Consider the following 19694-nt stretch of genomic DNA (forward strand, 5'->3'; position numbering starts at 1 on the left):
GGCGGGGAAAGATAAGACCTGACAGTTGATCGTGGGAGGGGGGCGATATGCAGATAAGTAAGTACTGAATTCCAAGATAAGATAGATGGTCCTTGAGATCTGAAGTGTACGCTGCAGAACAGACACAAGATAATCAATCCTCTGGACAGATTATCGTTGCAGAAGAGATTAAGGAGATGATTGCTGGCTGCTGGCAAGAGTATCTGATAAGTCATCGTCATGCAGGATGAAGTAACTGAAGTATCAACATAGCCATGTGCGTCTTTCCCCTCACTTCATCACCTCTGCCCCTCCATTCCATCCCCAACCTTCATTTCCAACTTCCAACCCGCTAGCCACTGCTACAGCACTCAACTTCAACTTCACCTTCAAGCTCGACAACCCTACCCAAACCACAACCATGGCGCCTCTCATCGTCGACATCCACACCCACGTCTACCCACCGGCGTACATGCAAATGCTCCGAGCCCGCAAGACAGTACCTTACGTCCACGACCCAGCCGACGGCGCGACCCCGCGGCTGATCATCCTCTCGTCGGACGACGACGCATCCACTCCGCTCGACCAGCGCGGCCGACCCGTGGACGCCTCCTACTCCGACATCGAGGTCAAGCTGACCTTCATGCGCCGCCACGGCATCAACAGCAGCGTGATCTCGCTAGCCAACCCGTGGCTGGACTTCCTGGCGCCCGAGGAGGCGCAGACCTGGGCGGAGCGCATCAACGACGACCTCGAGGCCACCTGCGCGCGCGTGAACCGCGCCGCAGACCCCGAGAACACGCGGGCGCTGCACGAGAAGGAGACGCTGTATGCGTTCGGGGCGCTGCCGCTCAGTGCGCCGCGCGCGGAGGTGGTCGTCCGGGAGATTCAGAGAATCAAGACGCTGCCGCATCTGCGGGGCGTGATCATGGGCACGACCGGCTTGGGGAGGGGGCTGGACGATGGCCGACTGGACCCCGTGTGGCAGGCGCTGCAGGAGACCGACTCCCTCTTGTTTCTCCATCCGCACTACGGACTCCCCGACGAGGCCTTCGGCGGCCCCGAGGCGATGAACCGCTACGGCCATGTCCTGCCCCTCGCCCTGGGGTTCCCGCTGGAGACGACCATCGCTGTGACGCGGATGTTTCTGGCGGGCGTTTTCGATCGGTTTCCGGGGCTGAAGATCCTGTTGGCGCACTCCGGGGGCACGCTGCCCTTCCTGGCGGGGCGCATTGAGAGTTGCATCCTGCATGAGCGCAAGTTCGTTGCTAACGGAGGTGAAGTACCTGGTCCGCAAAGAAGTGTCTGGGATGTCCTCAATACCAACATTTATCTGGATGCGGTGGTCTACGGTACTGCAGGCCTGAAAGCCGCGGTAACTGCGGCCGGTGGTGCGGATCGTCTACTCTTTGGTATGGATTTCGAAATCTTCGTTGGTCATTCGGCATTGCTGACTTTGGATAGGAACTGACCATCCGTTCTTTCCCCCTCTTGGTAAGGATGACGAGGAATGGCCAAGCGTAACCACAAACTATAAGGCTATTCATGCCGCCTTCGATGGTGAGGGTGAGACCGTTGCAGGGGTCTTGGGAGACAACGCGGCTCGCATTTTAAAGCTAAAATAAGTTTCAGACATCTCTGCAACAATGAAAGGGGGGGTTCGTGTGCCTGTAGGATTCTGATTCTGTAAAGGTGCATCTTCAGTTGGTAGCTATACGTGCCACAAGCTATATTGCGTAAGATATAGTAGCTTTATGATATGATATAGTCCACACCAGAGACATTATCCACCCAATGTTGGACCTGCCACCAAGTCCCAACCGAGAAGTCTCCAAGTTTCTTGAACAAACCATTCCGATACAGATTGCTCAGGGATAGGCGCCGTGCTGAGGGAGATGTTCAAAGTATCGTCATGGTGGAGTGGGCGCAAAGCTTCGCCGAATCTTGAGTCTTGGCCAAATACCGCTTGCAGAAGAGTGCTTTGCAGTCTTCCTTTGATTCCCGCCGCACAGTGAAGCTCCCCAGGCAACAACGGTGGACTCAGTACGGCGAGTAGTCTTTCGAGGGGTGGTATGAGATGTTTGGCCTCTATCTCAGCAGCTAGGACGGATTCCTCGTCAAGCTGCACATCCTCTAGGCCATGTGGGAGTGACAAATTAGCAGGATCTCCTTCCAGATCGGATTGCAGATGGAGGTCTTTGAAGACAAATAAACAAAGTAACTCGCCAACACGGCTGAGCAACACGTAGCTAAAACCGTTTCGTAGGTCTGAGGTCTTTGAGCATGTCTTGTCCAGTGAAAGAGCCATTCTGCAAAGTAGCAGACTCATCAGCTGGGCAACCTCATCATTCGTGCTTGACGGGGTCTTATCGTTCGAATGGACTTTCTTGGACCTTTTTGACCTCGCAGAGGACCTCGATTTGGTCGCTGACGCCGCAGTTGAACGTTGCTGCTTAGCATTGAATCGGCAATGGGTACTCAACGCTTTGATGACTGTCTCGGACAGTCGAACAATGTGGAAAATGACCTGGCCACGAACTTGCACTGCTGATTCGGTTGAAGGAACCTTCTTCAAAGCTTTCAGCAGTAGCTGATAGGCGCTGTATATACTGTTCAAAATCGCCGATACACTTGGATTCTTGGCGACAGATGCATCTATTCCTTCCGCACTGGGACCAGCTTGCTGTTGGACTGCACGGAGTATATCATTTTCTGCGACGGAGCATAGTTCACCTGCAGCATGCGCAATAGCTGGATTATTGGTACTTCGCTGCAACAACTTCTGCAGAGTGTAGAACCTCCTCATAAATGATGCTGTAGCTGTACGAATCTTCCTCAGCATTGTGTATGGCCAAAGATATGACAGGAGTAAGCTTACGCTCCTCAAGGTACTCAAGTACCTGACCGTCCCGCCCAGTGGAGGTATTCTCAGTCAGCATACAGGCTCTGCTCTGTGACAGCGTCTGTGATTTGGGCTTCTTCCTTGAAGTATTAGTGCCAGCCATGCTAGCATCTAAGGTCGCCTTCCGCTTCGTGGGTTCCTGTGCCATGTCTTTCGAGACAGCATTCGAGCCGTGTAATTTGGTGGTAAGCACTTCGTTGCGTTGTTCCAGCTCGTATATCCGGTCAAGGAGCTTGCTCTGTTCGGCTTCGGATGTCTCGTACGCCTTCTGCCAGAATGCGACACTGTCAAAGAACTGGTCTCGGCTTGTGGGTCGGTCTGTCGGCGTGACTGCTTTGATGAACTGCCGAATGCGAGTAAAGTAATCTGATTGTTGCTCAGTACATCCTCAACTTGACTAACTCGGCCAGGGAGCGTCGATGGCTACCTTTCATGGTGGTTCCGAGTGGCTTTTGCTTGACGATGGCCAGCGCGAGCGCCAACTGCGAAGGTGATGGTATAGTGCTGTCGGCCATCCTGGCTGATGGGCTCGGCGTCGCAAAAAGCAACAATGAAGCTGCTAGATCTCAAAGTAAATGACGGAGCATGTGCCTATACATTGACGGCATTTTATATGGTAAAGAATCACCGTGTCGAATGCTTGTGGTCTGAAGCATCGCATCGCACCGGTCAAGCAGAGCATCTGAAACGGGAAGGAGCCGGGCATAGAGCATTTCACCCAAAGCGGCAATCACGAAAAGGTACTTACTAACTGAAGGATTAACAAGCACAATAATTAGTATGCTATGCAGGCCCATTACATTCTCGTTATGGCCAAGATATTCTGAATGCACTGAATGATTTGTTTGCACCGCAGGCGAGTGGTACTTCAGCGACAATACATATGTATATAGTACCACAGAACCGTAACAAACAACCGCACCAGAGACGACACAGCCTTCTCACGAGTCGAGCGAATGGGATGCAAGGACAATCAGTCAATCAAGCTATTATACAAACCAAGAGACGACAAGAATTGAATGAGAATTCACCAAAACCATGTGTTGCTTAATATAGATTTACGTAGCGCAGAGTACGTTAGTAGCAGTAACTAACTTCACGGCCGCTTACTATCCGCCACCGCCAGCGACTTCCGCTCCGCCAAACAATTATTCCACCGTCATTTTACATTCCCCAACCTTCAACCATCTCCCCACCAGAGGCTCACCACGCCCAACGTATGCGCAACAGTCCGACGCGCCTTACCTTTATTCTAACCTTCTTCTTCTACATCCACATTCCCCCTAATACCTCACAGCCTCCCACTCCGCCCCCCCCAAAACTCAACAGCACACCAAACCACCACAATGTCCTCCTCCAAGGACGACCTCAAAGCCCACGCGGCCTCAACGGAGGACTTCTACGCGCTCCTTGACATCTCCCCCGCAGCAGCCGAGACCGAGATTCGACGGGCCTACCGCCGCACCGCGCTGAAGTACCACCCGGACAAGATCGCCAACCCCACGCCGGCCGACATCGACAAGTTCCACCTGCTGCAGATCGCGTACGATGTGCTCTCCGACCCCGCGGTGCGGCAGCTCTACGACAACGCGCGCGAGGCGCGCCAGCGCAAGCAGCGCGAGCGCGAGATGATGGATTCGGCGAAGCGGAAGATGCGTGAGGATCTGGAGGCCAGGGAGCGCGCGGGCGCGGCAGCTGCCGGAATGCAGCAGCAGCAGCAGCGGGGGGTGAAGAGGTCGTGGATGGGGACGACGGCGGCGGAGGGGGATGATGACGCAGAAGCCAAGTTGCAGAGGGAGATCGATCGCATTGCGGAGGATGGGCGGCGGAGGCGACGCGAGGCGGAGGAGAAGATCAAGCTGGAGATGGAGGAGGAGGAGAAGCTGATGCGGCTGGAGGAGGAGGAAGCCCGAAAGGCGGCGGATCGGAGCTCGCAGAAGGTGGACCGGTCGCGGGAAGGCGGCGGCACGAATGTCCCGGAGTTGGAGCGCGGGGTGAAGGTGCGTTGGGTGCGTGAGGGCCGCGGGCTGGATCTGGATGCGGAGCGCTTGAGGGCGCTCTTTGCGCCGTTTGGCAAGGTCGAGAATGTCCTGCTTCTCAAGGATAAGAGGCAGCGCTTGGGGGACAAGCGGGAGAAGAAGACCGTCGCGACCGGCGTGGTCATCTTCGCCTCCATCGTCAGCGCTCACGCTGCGGTTCTGGATAGTGAGAAGAAGAAGAAGCAGGCAAGCAACGACGCTGGCAGTGACTGGTCGGTCGTTGAGTCGGTCTTCTGGGCATCGGGTGCTCAGCCTGAGCTCGGGCCGGAGGCGTCGAACGGCACCTCGTCGTCCGCTCCCAGCTCAGCAGCAGACAACGCTCCTACACCAGCAGCCCCCCCCAAACCCTCGTTCAATTTCGCCGGGTTGAAAGCGGCAGGTACGGGTAGTGCTGCCAAAGGTCCCGCAAAGGCGCCCTCTTTCGGTTCCTTTGCCTCCGCGGCCGCCAGTTCCACGAGGCCTGCCCCTACTGCTGGCGCTACAAATGGATCGAATGCCCCGAGCTTAGAAGAGTTGACCTTGATGCGACTGCGGAACGCCCAGCGGGAGAAAGAACGCAAAGCTCTGGAAGAGCAACTGAGAAAGGAAGACGAAGCCGCCGATGCTGCAGAGGCTGCCGCTGCCCAAGCCTCCTAAGGTCGGTCGCATCTCGGCCACACAATGCGTTGTTGGTGGACCCCTGAAATCGCCTGGTCTTGTTGTATATAGAAAGTTTCCTGCTGTAGCATAGAGATACCCATGTTAAAGATTTACGACACCCATACAAACAGATTTATCCGCTTGACCTAGCCGTCTATCTAAATTACACATCATCATTTATCATACATACACTTCTGTACATCTTCTCAGCACCGTGGACACATGCGTAAATCACTCATGCAGTCGAGCGTCCTCTTCCTCAGCCGCCAACCGCTCAGCAAGCTCCCTTGCCCTCTGGCCCTCGCGAATCGGATCACGAGCACGAGCCTGCTGCGTGCCGGAAGCGATGTACTCCCTCGTCCACGGCGGCACGAACGCCTTAATCTTGACGGTCCGAACCTTCTCCCCCTCCGACCCCTCCGACCCATCACCCTCCGCCGCGTCCCAGCTAATCTTAAACTCCCGGTCCGGGGTATACTGCGTCGACCCCTCAGCCGAGAGCGCAACATCCGTCATCATCTCCAAGCGACACAGCGCAAGCCCGACATTGCCCACGCCGGCCAGGAACTTGCCGGCGCTGCGGCCCTTGGACGGGCCAACCCTGGAAATATCCAAGCCCTGCACGCCGGCGGGGGGCGCCAGCCCCTCGTCTGCTGAGGGATCATAAACCGGGCCGCCACTGGCCCCCTCTCCCTCCCTCACGGGTAACTCGTCCGCATACAGCTGCACCGGCAAGATGCGCTTGCGGACCACGCCGGTGTGGCGGGTGCGGATGGTCAGCTCCTGGCCGACGTAGCAGCCCTTCCGGAAATCGATGGCCTGGGCCAGGTCCATGTTGCATTCGAGGGGCAGCGAGGCGGCGCGCAGGATCTCCGCCTGGCCCTCGGCCACGCCGCGCAGCATGCGCCGCACCGTGTAGGACCCCAGGCTGGCTTCGTGGGCGCCCGCCTCCTCGAGCTGGCGCGCGAAGTGCGCGCGCAGGTCCGCGTCGCCGGGCGTGACGAGGCGCAGCCCGAACCCCGGGGCTCGTGTGTCCACGCACCCTGTGATGTTGGCGTCCGCGCGCCATGCTGCTCCTGCCCCGGACGACTCCGAGACGGAATCGCCCAGGCTGTGTGCGGCCCAGCGGCCGTCGCCGTGGTGTTGCTTCCACGAGGCCCAGACGGTGCGTTCGGTGGGGTCGAGCGCCCGCAGCTGCAGCTTGGCGCGGAGTTTGTGGCGTTTGAGGTGCTTCAGGAGCGCGGGGAGCTCGGCGGCGTCCGCTTCGATGAGCCAGCTGGGGTCGGCGGAGGAAGCGGCGGCGTCTTTCTCGGGGTTCGGGTAGATGAAGGCGTCGTTCAGGATGCGGCCCTGCGAGTTGAGGAAAGCGACGTAGGAGCCCTTGCCCTCGGCGCTCTGTTTGACCATGTTCTGGGTGACCAGACCCTGCAGGAACGAGGTGCTGTCGGGCCCCGTGACGGAGATGAGGCCTCTGTTCGTGAGTCGAGTATAGCCGGCTTCGGGCGGGGGAGCGGGATTCCCATGATCGCTGCGCGGTTGAGCACCGTGATGGACGGTCGTATAGAAGTGTCGGCCGCGCCTGATGCAGCGGGCGCACACCGTACGTGAGGGATTGGACAGCATCATTCTTCCTTTTGCGGGGTGACGCTGACTTCGGTCCTTGTCCTTGCTCGGCTTAGAAATGTGTAGATACGGTAGGCTGCTGCTATCCGCTGATTAGGCGGTATGGACAGGCAGAATAATTGACGGCCATGACATAATTCCGCGGTATTGCCGCAGCCGAACAGCCAGTCACTGATTGAGAGTCATACATGATTAACACTGTAAATAGTGGTCGATTACAACCGAGAATAAGCACGTTTCATATTAAGCAGGGAAATAACTCAAAAGCTTGACGTTGGCAGTCGCTAAATTGAGTCCTAAAACTATCTAATTGATCCTGACCCACATCGGGGTTCAGCGAGCTGAGTGAGGTTATTTATTGCCTTTGGCAACACCTTCAAGAAAACCAAGTAAGAATGCCTTGTTGTCAGGCGAAGCGACCCGGCTCGAAAGAGAGAATTGGCCATCCTCCGCTCCACTTCCAAAAGGGGATGCGGCAGTAATATTCAATGGCGTGAGTGGGCTAACGACACCAGAGGCACCCGCGGTCTTTGGTGCCGATGTGCTAAGCTCGGCAGGTGAAACTCCGGGCGAGGCAGATGCTTTCCCAAAGAGTGACAGCAAGGCTTCTCTTTGGGCAGGCGTCTGACTTGGGCGGCGGTCAAAGTTCACTTGAGGCTGCGACTCCCGTCTGGGAATGGCAGGCGGAGCTCCCGCTTGCTGCTGGTCTTGCTCGTTCACCTGAGCTTTCAAAGGCAACAGCTCCACAATGTTCGCGTTATCGGAGCGGCGAAGAATTTGTGGCTGGAATGGCTTTGCCGGCTCCGGAGTCCCCGACTTTGCTGCGCGGTTGCGCGAAGGAGCCCGAGATGACTGTGAGGATGCCGGCAGCGGGCCCGGTCCCTTCTTAGCAGATTGTGGCCTGGGCAATATCGTGATAGGCGACGCGAGCGTTTGCGCCTGCTCGAGTTTCTTATTTCTGCGATTTGATCCATTGATTCCTCTTTTAGGAGAAGGCTTGGATGCTGCCATAGGCTGAGGCATGCCTGATAAGGGACTGGGAAGTGCGGAAGAGTGCCGCGAATCTTTCGTAGCCGATGGTACTCTTCGATGACCTGCCGGATGCCGGGCGGGACTGTGCTCCCCACGAGGTCGTTGAAGAATCTGTTTCCTGGGCGGAGAGACAGACTGGGCTGGCAACTCCGCTGGCCCCGGGGTTGGAGGGCCAGAAGACCCTCTCAGCAAGCTTAGGAGTTGATCCTGATGTTGCGATGGCCGCCTGTCACGATGCTCGACCTTCTCCGCTACTGGGACTAGGCTCGCATTAGATGTTTTGGGTGTCCGGCGAGAGTCGTCTTTGAACACGTTCAACAAAGCAAGAGAGTGACTCGTAAGCTTTGGCGGTGGAAGCTTGCTGGCAGGAGGCACAGTCGCGCCCTGAATTTTGGGCGCCTGGGCTGAATGAGAGAATTGGGGATCTCCCGTTCGTTGGTATGGAGCAGGGCCAGGTTGCGGCGCCGTGGGCAAGCTTGCTTGCACAGGATCGTACCTTGGAGGATTCGAGAGCATCTGCTCGAAAAACGGCGGCACTCCGTGATACCCAGGTGGTGCACCTGCATGACCCACATGAGGTGGTCGAGCAAGCGGGGGTACACCAATGTTCGAGGCTGGTGCACGAGATACTGGAGTCTGCGGAAATTGCACAGGATTCATGGGCACAGGGCCTCGCAAATGTTGACTTTGCTGAGGGAATCCAGGGAAAGAGGCCGTGTCAGGGTACGGTGGTCCCATTGGCGGCGGGCCATCTGGAATAGCGAGTGGCGGCAGAGCCTTGTCGAGTCCAGGGGCTTGCGGAAGAGCTTCTTGCGACGAGCCACTCCTGAGGAGTTCCAACAAGGCATTGGACTTCGAAGTGATGGTCCCATTGTCCGCAGCGGTGGCTACATTCGCAGAATTATCCTGGGCAGGAACAAGGCCGTTGATGTTCAAGAGGCGTTTGAGATGAGACGAAGCATCTTGAGATGATGCAAGTTCCGGCAAATCACTCGGGGTGACCAGCTGGGCAGGAAGCTGGCTAGGCGTGAAGCCATTGATAGCCTGGGGTGCCTCATCCATCGACAGCTCTCCCTCGGTCTGCACAAGGTGCCTGGCTCCGGGGTGCGACTTGATGTCTGCTTTCTTCTGCTGGGCAATCCATTTCTTCAGCGGGTGCATGAAAGGCGCGACCATGTAGAACTTGTTTGCATTAGCCACAACCAGTCCTTGCTCCTGCTGCTTGCTCTTTTTGAGTGTCGGCAACTCCGATAGCTTGTACCACTCGATCTTGCTAATCTCTTTCCTGGTACGAGGCTCGAAATGGGCGTCCTGTGGCACTCCGCGGAAGACGTACAGCCTCATGTGCTGTTCTCTCATGGTAATTTCGATATATTTGGCATCCTTCTCTTCCGGAACAAGTCCCGCCTCGCGTATATCATAGCCGGTCTCCTCGTAGACTTCACGGATTGCACAGTCGATGTCTTTCTCACCCTTGTTGATTTTGCCTCTCGGAAAACTCCAGTTAGCACCTTTCTTCCAGCCTTTGACTAGGACTACCTCGTCCATCTCCTGGTTCAGCATGATGGCTCCGCGAACGGGCACACGGGTTTTGTAAGCCAAGAACTCGGAGAAGGCGGTGATGTGGTGATAGTGCGACCATTGCGACATCAAAGGACAGTGCTGAAAGATGCGCAATGCGAATGCTTTCAAGGATAACGACGGAAGAGCCGGATCGAGCGGCCGGATAAAGTCCTCGTAGAACCATTGTGCCTCTTCAACTTGAAAACAGATGCGTTCAACAGATTCAAGTTCTTCACGTGGTAGGTTGATGATAAAGCGGACACATAAATCATCCAGCCCTGGGGGAACCACCGTGTCAGCATCAGTCATGTCAGAGGCGGCGCAGCAGACTGCGCGTCACAGCCGAACTCACAGTCTTCCAACTGCATTTTTGTTTCTATCATACTGAAAAACGTGTTTTAGCATCTCAGCAGAGGTAAGTATAGATAGATGGCTCTCCAGATGAATCGGAGAGAGCGCTAGACAGAGAGGTGGAGGAGACAGCACAGCGCGGCTGCAGCTTCAAGGAAGGGTGCTTGGCAGAGCGCCACCCCTGAAGCGTACTTTGGTGAAAGTGAGTGAAACAGGAATAGAGGCGAATCAATGGCTTGATCACCAGGAATGAAGCTAATAGGGGGAGCAAATGATAAAGGATAGACTAGGAAAGGTGACTCTCTCAGCTCGACACCCGACGACGGCCTGATCAGGTTGGAGGAGAGCTCGGTCAGCACCAACAAGTCCGAGGAGACGGGATCAATAATGCCCGGGGAGGGGGCGCCACTCGGTCACGCGCCACACGCTGTGGCGCAGTTACACAATGATACTACGGTATGACATGTGGTGGTGTGGCTGGTGCCGTGTTCTGCAATTCAAGAGGGATTACGTAACAGGGTCGAAGGACAGCCGATGACGTCGGAGGATGCTCGTGCCTCGCGTCGATCGACGTTGAAGTCAATGACTGGTTACAACAAGCTTCTTAAACCTGCTGACCTCCTTCTTCGACTGAGCATAAGAACACACTTAGGAGAATTCACAAGAGTGAACTTGGGTCTGTGCGGGTCATTGTATGAAAGAGTTTTGACAAATAACCCGAGACACCCTCTGCTGGCAAACCTTCTAGGTTTTGCAACCAAGACTCCACTGCACAGACATTTATTGTGGAATCAAAAGTACCCATCATCAGCCATGACGACCAAGATTGCATCGCTGGTTGGCAAAAGGATCTTAGGCGAAACGGCCAGAAACCACTTTGGTCAAGAGGTAAAATATCTTTTTCTACTTGCACAAAGAAAGTCTATCACAGCCACGAGCTAACAAGCGTTGCGTTGTGGCAGGATCCATACTTTGAAGAAGTCCCTGCCTCCCGCCTAGGACGAGCCTTCGGCAAAAAGACGCAGAAGAGGCGCAAAGCGATACCACCAGGATTATCAGACCATGACCAGAAAGTTCTGACCCAAGTCAAAAGAAGAGCATATCGACTAGACTATAGTCTTTTCAATTTGTGTGGGATAAGGTTTGGATGGGGAAGTGTGATTGGGCTAATTCCTTTGTAAGTCCTTTCGGTGACGGCACCGAAGCTGACAGGCAGAAGCTAACGCGCCGAGTACACTAGTGCCGGAGATGCTGCCGATGCAGCACTCGCCTTGATGGTCGTTCGGACCTGCGAGGGCATCGATGGAGGTCTTCCTGCAAGCCTGCGCATGATGATGATGATCAATGTGGTGATCGATTTCTTCATAGGACTTGTGCCTTTTGTGGGTGACATTGCAGATGCCGTCTATAAGTGCAACACACGAAATGCCGTGCTTCTAGAAAAGCATCTGCGAGAGAAGGGGGCTAAGGCGCTCTCAAAGCATGGCGGAAGACACGATGCACCCGAAGACGCCAGTCTCCCCGAAGAATTCGACCGCTACGACAAGGGCGCCATAGAAGAACCGAGGAGACATAGGAGCAGGAAGCACTCCAGGACTGATGGTCCCGCGGTGCCCGAACCAGCACGACATCCACGAAGAAATCGGTCGCAGAGAAGATGGTTTGGCGGCGCAGCCCTCGAGGATGACGATCTCGAAAGCGGAGTCGTCGACAACTCGCGATCCGCTAGGCGCTGAGAATGAGCAGCGTGTCAGCTTACATGACGGATGCAGAGACAGACTGAATGACCATATTCGCAAGAATAGTATAATGTTAGATACCGCGTACAATCATATTTGATGTCTGCACTGCCGACTCTTAGCAACTTATTTCAGGTCGAGATCGAGCACATGCATAGCATATCTGGGACGATAAGCTGTCCGAGTGCTGGCCTGTGGCCTGTGGCGATGTTGCATTCGTCTTGAACATAAGAGCTCCGCAAAGGCTGCATTGCTGTTCGGCAGGGGAAGCGCTGGGGGACTGTAGTTTGCTTGCTGTTCTGGTCACATTCAACATCACACCAGGGTACTTCTCACCCTGTGTGAGAACGTACCGAACCATCAACTCGTCAATTGACAGATTCTTCGTGAGCGTATTCTCCGAAACCGCTTGATGGGGAATAATGAGGTCAGAAAGTTCTGGGATGAAGCTAGCATAGTTGCGCAATTCGACAGTGAACAAGTCCCGAAGAGGGAAGTTGTACTCGAGTCCAGATGGAGACATCCCATCGCAGACCTGCCAGGTCACGGCGGAGCCGCGGCCCTTTGCAACATTCGCAAGAGTCTTAGCAGCCAGTTTGCTGTCTGAATCTCCCCATACTATGCCTCGACACTCCATTTTCTTTGCGAACGCGACGATAAGCCGATTAATAAGGATGTTGTCGACGTCCGCTTTTGAGGTTGCGCTTGTGATAGATGAGCGAAAAGCCTCAAGGCGCTCCTGATTTGACAATGAAGTCTGATCCTCGAAATTTGCGTGCGCATACAGTGACATGACTTCGGCGATACTGGGATCGTAATCAAATATGCTGTGGAAAGGAACGGTCGTGAAGGAGCAGTGAGGGAATTGCTTCTCAGCCAGACTGAAGGCTTCCTCATGCGGAGGGATAGAAGGGTTTATGGTTGACGGATCGATGGTTAGGACGAGAAGCTCATAGCCCTTGGGGCCATGGGGCTTGAGTCGCATGGTTTCGACTTGCTCATGCAACATGTGCAGCATGACTGTAGATGACAGGCCGTAGGAGAGGGGAAGTAAGAGTTTGCAGGGTCCATCTTGGGGCATGTTCCTCCTAAGGCGATAGTTTTCTGTTCGTTTGAAGGGCTTGTACTTCACAAAGCGTATATAACAGTCCCTAGAAGAGGGGCACTTTCTGTCAGTCACTGCGGGCGGCGCCACTCTCAAACCAAATGCAATCCGGAAGACTTACTGGCAGACATGACGGCTGCGCAGAATGAAGGCAGGTTGCGCCTCGCGGCAGTTCATGCAGCGATCTGGGATCTCCTTGCCTGGCATGTTGTAAAATCGTCCTAGTGAGTGAGACGATCGGGTTCAAATGCGGTGATTGATTGACAAGCAGACAATCAGAGTAGCGTAGCGGGAAGCCGATTAGGAGGCAGAAATTCTTCTAGTGGCAGCACGGGCTTAGATAATCCTCAATCGGCGGGACCGTCAACACGCGCGGCTTCCCCGGTTTCAGGTTGTAGCCACGAATTCGTGCGATCGCTGTACAATTCACATTCTCTCCGAAAGCTATACGCAACCAACTGTCGGTTGTCCTTGGGAGTTGTCTTGTTTTCTCCTCTCTTGATCTCTGACAGTCCGACTTCTTCACGCTGTTGTACCTTCATATGCTTTAAAACCGTACTTCCATCTTCTGCGCTCGGCGAATCCGGAGCTCTGTATTGGCAGTAACCCACCGGTTAGCTCCTATTTATGGTCAGAATGAGAGGGTGGCTTCAGACTCTGGGCTTAACTGCCTTATTTGCGGGACATGTCCTTGCAAATGAAGTTGCATTGGTGCGTTTGTCCTCGTCCTCCACAGTCTCCATCGCTCACTTCTAATCTTGGGCGCTTTCTAGACACAAGATGAAGCCAGTCGGCAGCGATGCTCGGGAATGTACAGCCGCAAAGCATGGGGTGGAAGCGTAGACCCCTTTATCCTGACAAAGTTTGTCCAAGACTCGAGCGCTGGCGACAGTGATCCCATTGTCAGCCTGGTGATTTTCGAATGGACTGATGAGAACCTCATCGGGCGGCCTGTACCTGGCGATTCCGATGTATGTCTCCCCGGCCGGAGAGTGGCTTTCGAGTGGACATCATCTGATCAACCAATGCTTTCTAGGTGATCGAAACCATCTGCGATGAAGCCAGTGTTCAGGCAGATCTGTGCAAGGAAGATCAAATTGGTTCGTTTATCCTCGCTGCGAACGCTACCGAAGCCGCCAAGTTCCCCATCATTACCCAAGCCGTGCATCTCAACAATCCGACCGCCATCAATTATCCGATCAAGAAGACCGGATTCTACTGTGTGAGCACATACGGATACTCCGGGACCGACTACAAGGCCGTTGTGGAATTTAGGAATTCGTATGGAGAGCTCCCAGCGGCACAAATTGCAAAGCTGCCATTCTATGGTGGCTTGACCATTGTCTATGCTGTGGTTGGAGCGTATGTTTCTCGAGACCATATCGTTCTTTGAGGCAATCAGCTGATGGTAATAGGTTCTGGGCTTTCCTCTACGTGCAGAATCGTCACGATATCTGTAAGTCAACAATCTGCCAGGATGTCAAACTTTGACTGACATTGGACAGTGCCCGTGCAAAATTACATTACTGCGATTTTGGTCTTCTTGATCGTCGAGCAGGCGATGACCTGGGGATTTTATGGTATGCCGGACCCAGCCGTATCGATCCCCATGCTTCGCTAACCTTGTTTAGAATATCAAAATGTGCACGGCTTGAATGCCGGCGCGAAAGCGCTGATGGTTATAGTAGCCGTCCTAAATGCAGGCCGCAACTCCTTTTCGTTCTTCCTCCTTCTTATCGTGTGCATGGGATACGGCGTTGTGAAACCTTCGCTCGGACGAACTATGATCTATGTCCGCGTTCTCGCCATCACCCATTTCGTCTTCGCTGTGATCTATGCTGTTGCAAGTCTATCTATCACTCCTGACAGCGCCGGTCCACTGGTATTGCTCATTGTTCTGCCACTCGCGGGAACATTGACTGCTTTCTATGTCTGGACGCTGAACTCACTGAACGCCACCATGAAGGACTTGATTGACCGCAAGCAGAAAGTGAAGGCGATGATGTACAAGAAACTGTGGTGGTGCATCCTTGGCAGCATCATCGTGATTTTCGGCTTCTTCTTCCTCAACTCGATCAACTTTGCTGGCCACAGTGAAGCCAGCTTTGTTCCTGAGCACTGGAAGACCAGATGGTTCGTCTTGGATGGCTGGCTCAACATTGTCTATCTCTTTGACATTGCGTTCGTCGCCTATTTGTGGCGACCCACTGCGAACAACCGCCGATTTGCGATGAGTGATGAGGTAAATATCCTTCGTGCGGAATGTCAAGGATTGTCGCTGACCAAACTTGTAGATTGCCCAAGATGACGATGGTTTCGAGATCCGGTCGTTCGGCAGTGCATTGGATGAGGAAGACGCCCTTGGTGGCCTTGAAGAACACGTCGGCCATGAACAGCGTGGTAACCTGTCGCCTATCCCGCCAAAGCCTGTTCCCTCGGCATCACGCCCCCGGGAATCCCTGGATGGAGAGACTATCTTCGCAGTTGGCGAAGACGGCGACAGATGGTCGGATGACGAGGATGAATCGCCGCGCAACTCTGGTGAAAGACAGCGTCTTACCGGCAAGCACTGAGTCGGTCATATCAGGGTTGCAGGGTGGCTCGTGGCGGCAGTAGGACGGCGTTATGTCTGTGGCTGGAGGAGAGTTCCCTGCGTCCCGAGAACAGTTGCCGTGTAGGATTGGAGGCTCAGTTTCGCTTTAATTTGCTTGAAGGCATAAGATGGCGTTTGGCTAAGGTGAATTCCCAGTGAGTTTCGTTATTAGCCTTTTTAATTTCTTTTTCTTTGATGAGGGATGAAGTATTTTGTTGTTCCATAGTGTATAAAGTGTGTTTGATTCTAGTTCAAAATGAAGACTTGTGCTTTGGGATAGGGTCCACTCTGGAGAAGAAGCTTGAATATGCAAGCTCTACTCAGTAGTAGTAAATTGCATCTCCAGCGACTGTCCAATCAGCCTGAATTGGACAATATGGTTGAACTACTAGGCATTCCATCGACACGCGCCGCGGCTCGCGTTATGTTGGTTTTTAGCTTCAAAAAGCAAAGCAGCCGTCAGCTGCATGGCCGAGAGCAGCTTGCTAGCTGTGTCTCACTTGTGCCCACAGCCTCACATATCCAGCCATGACTCAGACGTGACTTTCCCAAACCTTCTATCTTCTTCGCTCCACCCTCCTAACCGCCGATAAATTCCCGTGTATATACATTGCACCCCTCCACCCCGCCGCCGCCGCCGCGGACCTGACCAAACCCAACCCAACCCAACGAACCCCACACCAAACCCATTGCACCCTCACCCCAAAACCACGAACCACGAACCACTACCCACCACGCCAAACCCCCAAACCCCCAAACGCGCAGAGAACTCCCGCTCAACAATGGCAGAAACCACCCCCTCCGACCCCTCGGACCAAAGTAGCAGCAGCAGCAGCAGCAGCACCCTCACCATCTCCACCACCCTCGTCACGCGCTGCCGCGCCCTCCTCGCCGAAATCACCGCCCTGCAAACCCTCCTCGCGCAGACGCAACGCAACCCGCAGATCGTGGAGGTGCGCTCGCTGCGCTCGAGCGTGCTCTCCGAGCTGCGCATGTTGGAGAAGCTCGATGCGCAGGTGCAGGAAGCCACAGCTGCTGCAGCTGCAGCTGCTGCAGCACCTCAACAAGATGGGAGCAGTGACGGTGGCGACGATGAGGTCAGGGCGCGGTTGGCGCATGCGTTGCGGTCGTCGAATCTGCCGTTCTACGAGGCGGTGTGGGCGATTGCGAAGGGGTCGTGTTCGGGGTTGGTGGCGTTTGGGAAGCGGTTCTACTGGGGGGATGATGCGGATGCTGCGGGCAAGGGCAACGGGAATGGTAAAGATGGGGCGGGGGCGAAGAGGAGCAGCAAGGATAAGAAGAAGAGTGTGTTTGTGGATATTGTGGCGGATGATGGGGAGGAGTGGGTGAAGGTGTCGACCATCTCGGAGACGAGGTTGTTGTTTGAGATGGCCAAGAAAGGGTGGGAGGCGGACGAGTCGGAGGAAGAGGATGGGGAGGAGGCTCCGAGAACGGTGCTGCGGAATTATGAGGATGGGGTGGGGACAGATGATGAGGATGATGAGGATGAGATCGAGCTGGTCAAGCTGGCTAGTGATTTGAGGAAAGCGGCGAATGTTGCGAGGGTGCGGTATAGAACGCCACGTCTGCGGTTCGTCATTCCTAAGATAGAGGAAGGCTCGAGTCCCGAGATCGATGGTCTTCTGAAGGTCATACGTGGGTATGGGATCGATGTGACTTGTGGGGAGAATGATTATTCTTCGCAAAGCGAGACCACGCAAGCTGAAGCGCTGGAGAGGCTGCTTCCTAAGCCCTTCAAGCATTTCACGTCTACCCTAAATATGGATTGTACATTGCTGCTGGCGGCAGTCTCGGACTTGTCGCATTACAAAGATATTTCCACCTCCCCCACGCATCACAAGGCCATCAATCGTCAGATTGAGGTTGAGCACAGCCGCCCACTGCTCCCCACGGAGTTGTGGCCGGCAATGGTAGGCCGTGATCTGGTCTGCACCGAAGAGGCCGCCCAGAGAATGCAGGAAATCGTCAACATCATCGGCACCGAAACTGAGAAGCAGCGGATGAGAATATTAATGGGTCATGAGTCGTTTGCTGAATGTACTCGGGAGGGCCTCATCGAGGCCTATCAGAAGCTGTCCGACTATGAGATCCCTGCAGACTGGAGACTTCCTGTCATGACAGTCAATGCGAAACCGACAATAGCTTCTGCAAAGGATCTCGCCAGACTTCCGCCTGTCTATGAAAAGGTAGAGCAGGTGCTGTCTGACATCAACCACAGCGTGTTCTTGTACGGGTGGGCTGCCGGCGTGATGACGATATCAAGCAATCGCACGGTGGTCAAACAAATCGAGTCCATTGTCGAGAAGAACAGAGGGGCAGACGATAGTCTGGAGGGGCCTTCGATCTGGGTATGCGATACAGCGAGGAGTTTGATAGGGAAAGAGAAGGGCCGCAAAGACTAGATGATCATACTGAATTGCTTTAGACAATAGATCGCACCGCAAAAAGAAAGAAGGGAGTCATACCAGTCTTCTAAATTGTCCTTCGCTTCGATTGGTGTGCGAGGATTGGTAGTGAGAATGGCTTTGAGGTGCATCGAAAAGGGGACACCGGCTGGCCGTTGTCAGTCATCAGAGACCTTTACTTTTCTGATGGTCTGGAGCTGTCTTCTGGGAGCCAGAACACAATTTCCTTGTCGGCGGAAGCCAGCATGTTATAGCGGGGGTTGTATTCCACCAGTGCAGCTCGACCACGGTGAGGCAGCTTCGTCATTGGCTGTAGTAGACCGTTGGCATCAGGGGTCTGCTGCAAGTCCCACACCAGGACGTCCGGTTGATCTCCAGATCCTCCGATCACATATCGCCCATCTGGCGAGAAGCATGCATCGCCTTGTCCGAGAGGCTTTCCGGTTGTGGAAACGGGCGCAGCCCGACCCGGGGATCCAGCCCGACCAACCAAGAATGCTTTGACAGAACCATCAAAGGCATCGAGAATGAAATGCCCATGATAGTCGGTACCCACAAGCAAGTATTTCCCGTCATTTGAGAACTCAAGTCGAGTCCAGGCCCTTCCGCGCGTTGACGGAGTGTATCGCTCCTCGTGAGGGGCAAGATCGAAGGTGGAGAAAGGGGACTTGTCGTAATTGCGGTAATCGAAAAGCAGAATGGAGGAGGTAGACTGCGAAGCAACCGCGATGACCGAGGCGGACGGGTCAAAGGCAACGAGGTAAGGTGTTGCCAGCTTCAGCCTACCCTGGGCGTTTCGGGAGCTGAGATCCCAGAGGGCGATAGTGTCGTCCTTGGAGCACGATATGAAGGAGTCACCGCCAGGGGACAGAGCCAAACAAGTCACCTTATCAGTATGACCGGAGAAGTACCGAATGTAGCCTTCGTTGTGGAGATCGAGCAATCGCAGCGAATCTGGAAGGATAAGTACAGACCAAAACACGAGACACCGTGGGAAGAGACGTACCATCGACTTTAGTGCTGGCATGCAGAACTTGACGAGAATGGTGCGTGAAGCGCGCCAGATGAGCCCCATATTTCTTGCTGGGCACAGACTTTGTAGACTTGCCCTCCTTGATGTCGAAGACTTGAATGGTGTCATCGTCACCGGAAGCCACCAAGTAGTCACCTTGATCATCGAAATCCAACGACGTCACATAGTGGGCAGTATCTTGCTTGGGGGGCCGGAATGCCTATGAGAAAGGAGAATGCATTAGAGAAGAAGCGCATACAGGTCTGGCTAGGTCTTAACACTCACCTTGGTCGGGCGAAAGCTACGAATGATGTCCGACACCTTTTGAGTCTGGAGCATCGGCTGCTGCGCTTGCTGCTGCGCCGCGGGTGTGGACTGTGTTTCCGCCATCCTTGTGGTTAGATGAGCAGCGATCGCGTTGTTGACGTAAACCAGTAAGGAAGCCTTTGTTGACTATGGGACACAGGCAGACCTGTGCGCGCCTCTTGACTTCAAGTTGTACCGTCTCACGCTGAGATGCTCTGAGTAGAGCTTTATCGGAATTGCCAGTGGTAAACGCGCCTTCCCCAACCTGTTTGTTTCGTGTTTGAAGCTCTCCCGAAACAATATTGTTCCGCCCCGCCGGCTATAATCGGGGGCTCTAAGGAGCTGACCTAAGCAGATCGGCCGATGGTCGGAGGCCCCGTGCGGA

General features: G+C 54.6%; 10 protein-coding genes across 10 annotated transcripts; 5 read left to right on the forward strand and 5 right to left on the reverse strand.

Moving 5' to 3' along the window:
* The first annotated feature begins 40 nt into the window (after nucleotides 1-40).
* Nucleotides 41-1636, forward strand: BO86DRAFT_388832 (amidohydrolase family protein). Its single transcript, XM_025671959.1, has 3 exons — nucleotides 41-57; nucleotides 106-1391; nucleotides 1444-1636. Exons 2-3 carry the CDS (start codon nucleotides 401-403, stop codon nucleotides 1602-1604), a joined length of 1152 nt encoding a protein of 383 aa, XP_025528240.1. The 5' UTR covers nucleotides 41-57; nucleotides 106-400; the 3' UTR covers nucleotides 1605-1636.
* BO86DRAFT_337748 (uncharacterized protein) lies at nucleotides 1546-3868 on the reverse strand. The gene is made up of 3 exons (XM_025668966.1): nucleotides 3309-3868; nucleotides 2858-3247; nucleotides 1546-2799 (listed from the first exon to the last, which is right to left on the reverse strand). The coding sequence occupies exons 1-3, from the start codon at nucleotides 3394-3396 to the stop codon at nucleotides 1763-1765; spliced, it is 1515 nt and encodes a 504-aa protein (XP_025528241.1). The 5' UTR covers nucleotides 3397-3868; the 3' UTR covers nucleotides 1546-1762.
* Nucleotides 3869-4044: 176 nt separating this feature from the next.
* BO86DRAFT_388834 (putative cell cycle control protein (Cwf23)) lies at nucleotides 4045-5706 on the forward strand. Its single transcript, XM_025671960.1, has one exon. The coding sequence runs from the start codon at nucleotides 4228-4230 to the stop codon at nucleotides 5554-5556; it is 1329 nt and encodes a 442-aa protein (XP_025528242.1). The 5' UTR covers nucleotides 4045-4227; the 3' UTR covers nucleotides 5557-5706.
* Nucleotides 5707-5790: 84 nt separating this feature from the next.
* On the reverse strand, nucleotides 5791-7219 carry BO86DRAFT_361172 (YgfZ/GcvT domain-containing protein; the record flags this gene model as incomplete). Its single annotated transcript, XM_025669845.1, has 1 exon — nucleotides 5791-7219. Exon 1 carries the CDS (start codon nucleotides 7183-7185, stop codon nucleotides 5791-5793), a length of 1395 nt encoding a protein of 464 aa, XP_025528243.1. The 5' UTR covers nucleotides 7186-7219.
* A 183-nt stretch (nucleotides 7220-7402) lies between these two features.
* On the reverse strand, nucleotides 7403-10468 carry BO86DRAFT_361175 (decapping enzyme complex catalytic subunit DCP2). Its single transcript, XM_025669846.1, has 2 exons — nucleotides 10130-10468; nucleotides 7403-10055 (listed from the first exon to the last, which is right to left on the reverse strand). Exons 1-2 carry the CDS (start codon nucleotides 10158-10160, stop codon nucleotides 7534-7536), a joined length of 2553 nt encoding a protein of 850 aa, XP_025528244.1. The 5' UTR covers nucleotides 10161-10468; the 3' UTR covers nucleotides 7403-7533.
* A 256-nt stretch (nucleotides 10469-10724) lies between these two features.
* On the forward strand, nucleotides 10725-12146 carry BO86DRAFT_361179 (DUF4112 domain-containing protein). The gene is made up of 3 exons (XM_025669847.1): nucleotides 10725-11016; nucleotides 11091-11305; nucleotides 11369-12146. Exons 1-3 carry the CDS (start codon nucleotides 10942-10944, stop codon nucleotides 11862-11864), a joined length of 786 nt encoding a protein of 261 aa, XP_025528245.1. The 5' UTR covers nucleotides 10725-10941; the 3' UTR covers nucleotides 11865-12146.
* Nucleotides 11986-13179, reverse strand: BO86DRAFT_418511 (uncharacterized protein; the record flags this gene model as incomplete). The annotated part of the gene is made up of 2 exons (XM_025675078.1): nucleotides 11986-13018; nucleotides 13094-13179. The coding sequence occupies 2 exons, from the start codon at nucleotides 13177-13179 to the stop codon at nucleotides 11986-11988; spliced, it is 1119 nt and encodes a 372-aa protein (XP_025528246.1).
* Nucleotides 13180-13371: 192 nt separating this feature from the next.
* Nucleotides 13372-15840, forward strand: BO86DRAFT_409418 (putative integral membrane protein (Ptm1)). Its single transcript, XM_025674410.1, has 7 exons — nucleotides 13372-13683; nucleotides 13746-13943; nucleotides 14009-14334; nucleotides 14388-14428; nucleotides 14478-14552; nucleotides 14604-15214; nucleotides 15267-15840. The coding sequence occupies exons 1-7, from the start codon at nucleotides 13600-13602 to the stop codon at nucleotides 15543-15545; spliced, it is 1614 nt and encodes a 537-aa protein (XP_025528247.1). The 5' UTR covers nucleotides 13372-13599; the 3' UTR covers nucleotides 15546-15840.
* A 234-nt stretch (nucleotides 15841-16074) lies between these two features.
* Nucleotides 16075-17994, forward strand: BO86DRAFT_388840 (uncharacterized protein). Its single transcript, XM_025671961.1, has one exon. It carries the CDS (start codon nucleotides 16348-16350, stop codon nucleotides 17986-17988), a length of 1641 nt encoding a protein of 546 aa, XP_025528248.1. The 5' UTR covers nucleotides 16075-16347; the 3' UTR covers nucleotides 17989-17994.
* Nucleotides 17995-18166: 172 nt separating this feature from the next.
* On the reverse strand, nucleotides 18167-19393 carry BO86DRAFT_311861 (WD-repeat containing protein SWD2; the record flags this gene model as incomplete). The annotated part of the gene is made up of 3 exons (XM_025667926.1): nucleotides 18167-18945; nucleotides 18998-19223; nucleotides 19289-19393. The coding sequence occupies 3 exons, from the start codon at nucleotides 19391-19393 to the stop codon at nucleotides 18167-18169; spliced, it is 1110 nt and encodes a 369-aa protein (XP_025528249.1).
* Between the last annotated feature and the right edge of the window lie 301 nt (nucleotides 19394-19694).

This window comes from Aspergillus japonicus (assembly GCF_003184785.1).
Source record: "Aspergillus japonicus CBS 114.51 unplaced genomic scaffold BO86scaffold_20, whole genome shotgun sequence".
NCBI classification, from domain to species: domain Eukaryota; kingdom Fungi; phylum Ascomycota; class Eurotiomycetes; order Eurotiales; family Aspergillaceae; genus Aspergillus; species Aspergillus japonicus.

What these genes read in the sequence shown, in the direction of transcription:
- BO86DRAFT_388832 (XM_025671959.1), top strand. Translation starts at nt 401, where the DNA reads ATGGCGCCTCTCATCGTCGACATCCACACCCACGTCTACCCACCGGCG. An exon ending in TGCGGATCGTCTACTCTTTG is followed by an intron (nt 1,392 to 1,443) that starts GTATGGATTTCG and finishes GACTTTGGATAG; the next exon opens with GAACTGACCATCCGTTCTTT.
- BO86DRAFT_337748 (XM_025668966.1), bottom strand. Translation starts at nt 3,396, where the DNA reads ATGGCCGACAGCACTATACCATCACCTTCGCAGTTGGCGCTCGCGCTG. An exon ending in ACTCGGAACCACCATGAAAG is followed by an intron (nt 3,248 to 3,308) that starts GTAGCCATCGAC and finishes AGCAACAATCAG; the next exon opens with ATTACTTTACTCGCATTCGG. An exon ending in ACTTGAGTACCTTGAGGAGC is followed by an intron (nt 2,800 to 2,857) that starts GTAAGCTTACTC and finishes AGATTCGTACAG; the next exon opens with CTACAGCATCATTTATGAGG.
- BO86DRAFT_388834 (XM_025671960.1), top strand. Translation starts at nt 4,228, where the DNA reads ATGTCCTCCTCCAAGGACGACCTCAAAGCCCACGCGGCCTCAACGGAG.
- BO86DRAFT_361175 (XM_025669846.1), bottom strand. Translation starts at nt 10,160, where the DNA reads ATGATAGAAACAAAAATGCAGTTGGAAGACT. An exon ending in AAAAATGCAGTTGGAAGACT is followed by an intron (nt 10,056 to 10,129) that starts GTGAGTTCGGCT and finishes TGGTTCCCCCAG; the next exon opens with GGCTGGATGATTTATGTGTC.
- BO86DRAFT_361179 (XM_025669847.1), top strand. Translation starts at nt 10,942, where the DNA reads ATGACGACCAAGATTGCATCGCTGGTTGGCAAAAGGATCTTAGGCGAA. An exon ending in GAAACCACTTTGGTCAAGAG is followed by an intron (nt 11,017 to 11,090) that starts GTAAAATATCTT and finishes GCGTTGTGGCAG; the next exon opens with GATCCATACTTTGAAGAAGT. An exon ending in GTGATTGGGCTAATTCCTTT is followed by an intron (nt 11,306 to 11,368) that starts GTAAGTCCTTTC and finishes CGAGTACACTAG; the next exon opens with TGCCGGAGATGCTGCCGATG.
- BO86DRAFT_409418 (XM_025674410.1), top strand. Translation starts at nt 13,600, where the DNA reads ATGGTCAGAATGAGAGGGTGGCTTCAGACTCTGGGCTTAACTGCCTTA. An exon ending in TTGCAAATGAAGTTGCATTG is followed by an intron (nt 13,684 to 13,745) that starts GTGCGTTTGTCC and finishes GGCGCTTTCTAG; the next exon opens with ACACAAGATGAAGCCAGTCG. An exon ending in GATGACCTGGGGATTTTATG is followed by an intron (nt 14,553 to 14,603) that starts GTATGCCGGACC and finishes AACCTTGTTTAG; the next exon opens with AATATCAAAATGTGCACGGC.
- BO86DRAFT_388840 (XM_025671961.1), top strand. Translation starts at nt 16,348, where the DNA reads ATGGCAGAAACCACCCCCTCCGACCCCTCGGACCAAAGTAGCAGCAGC.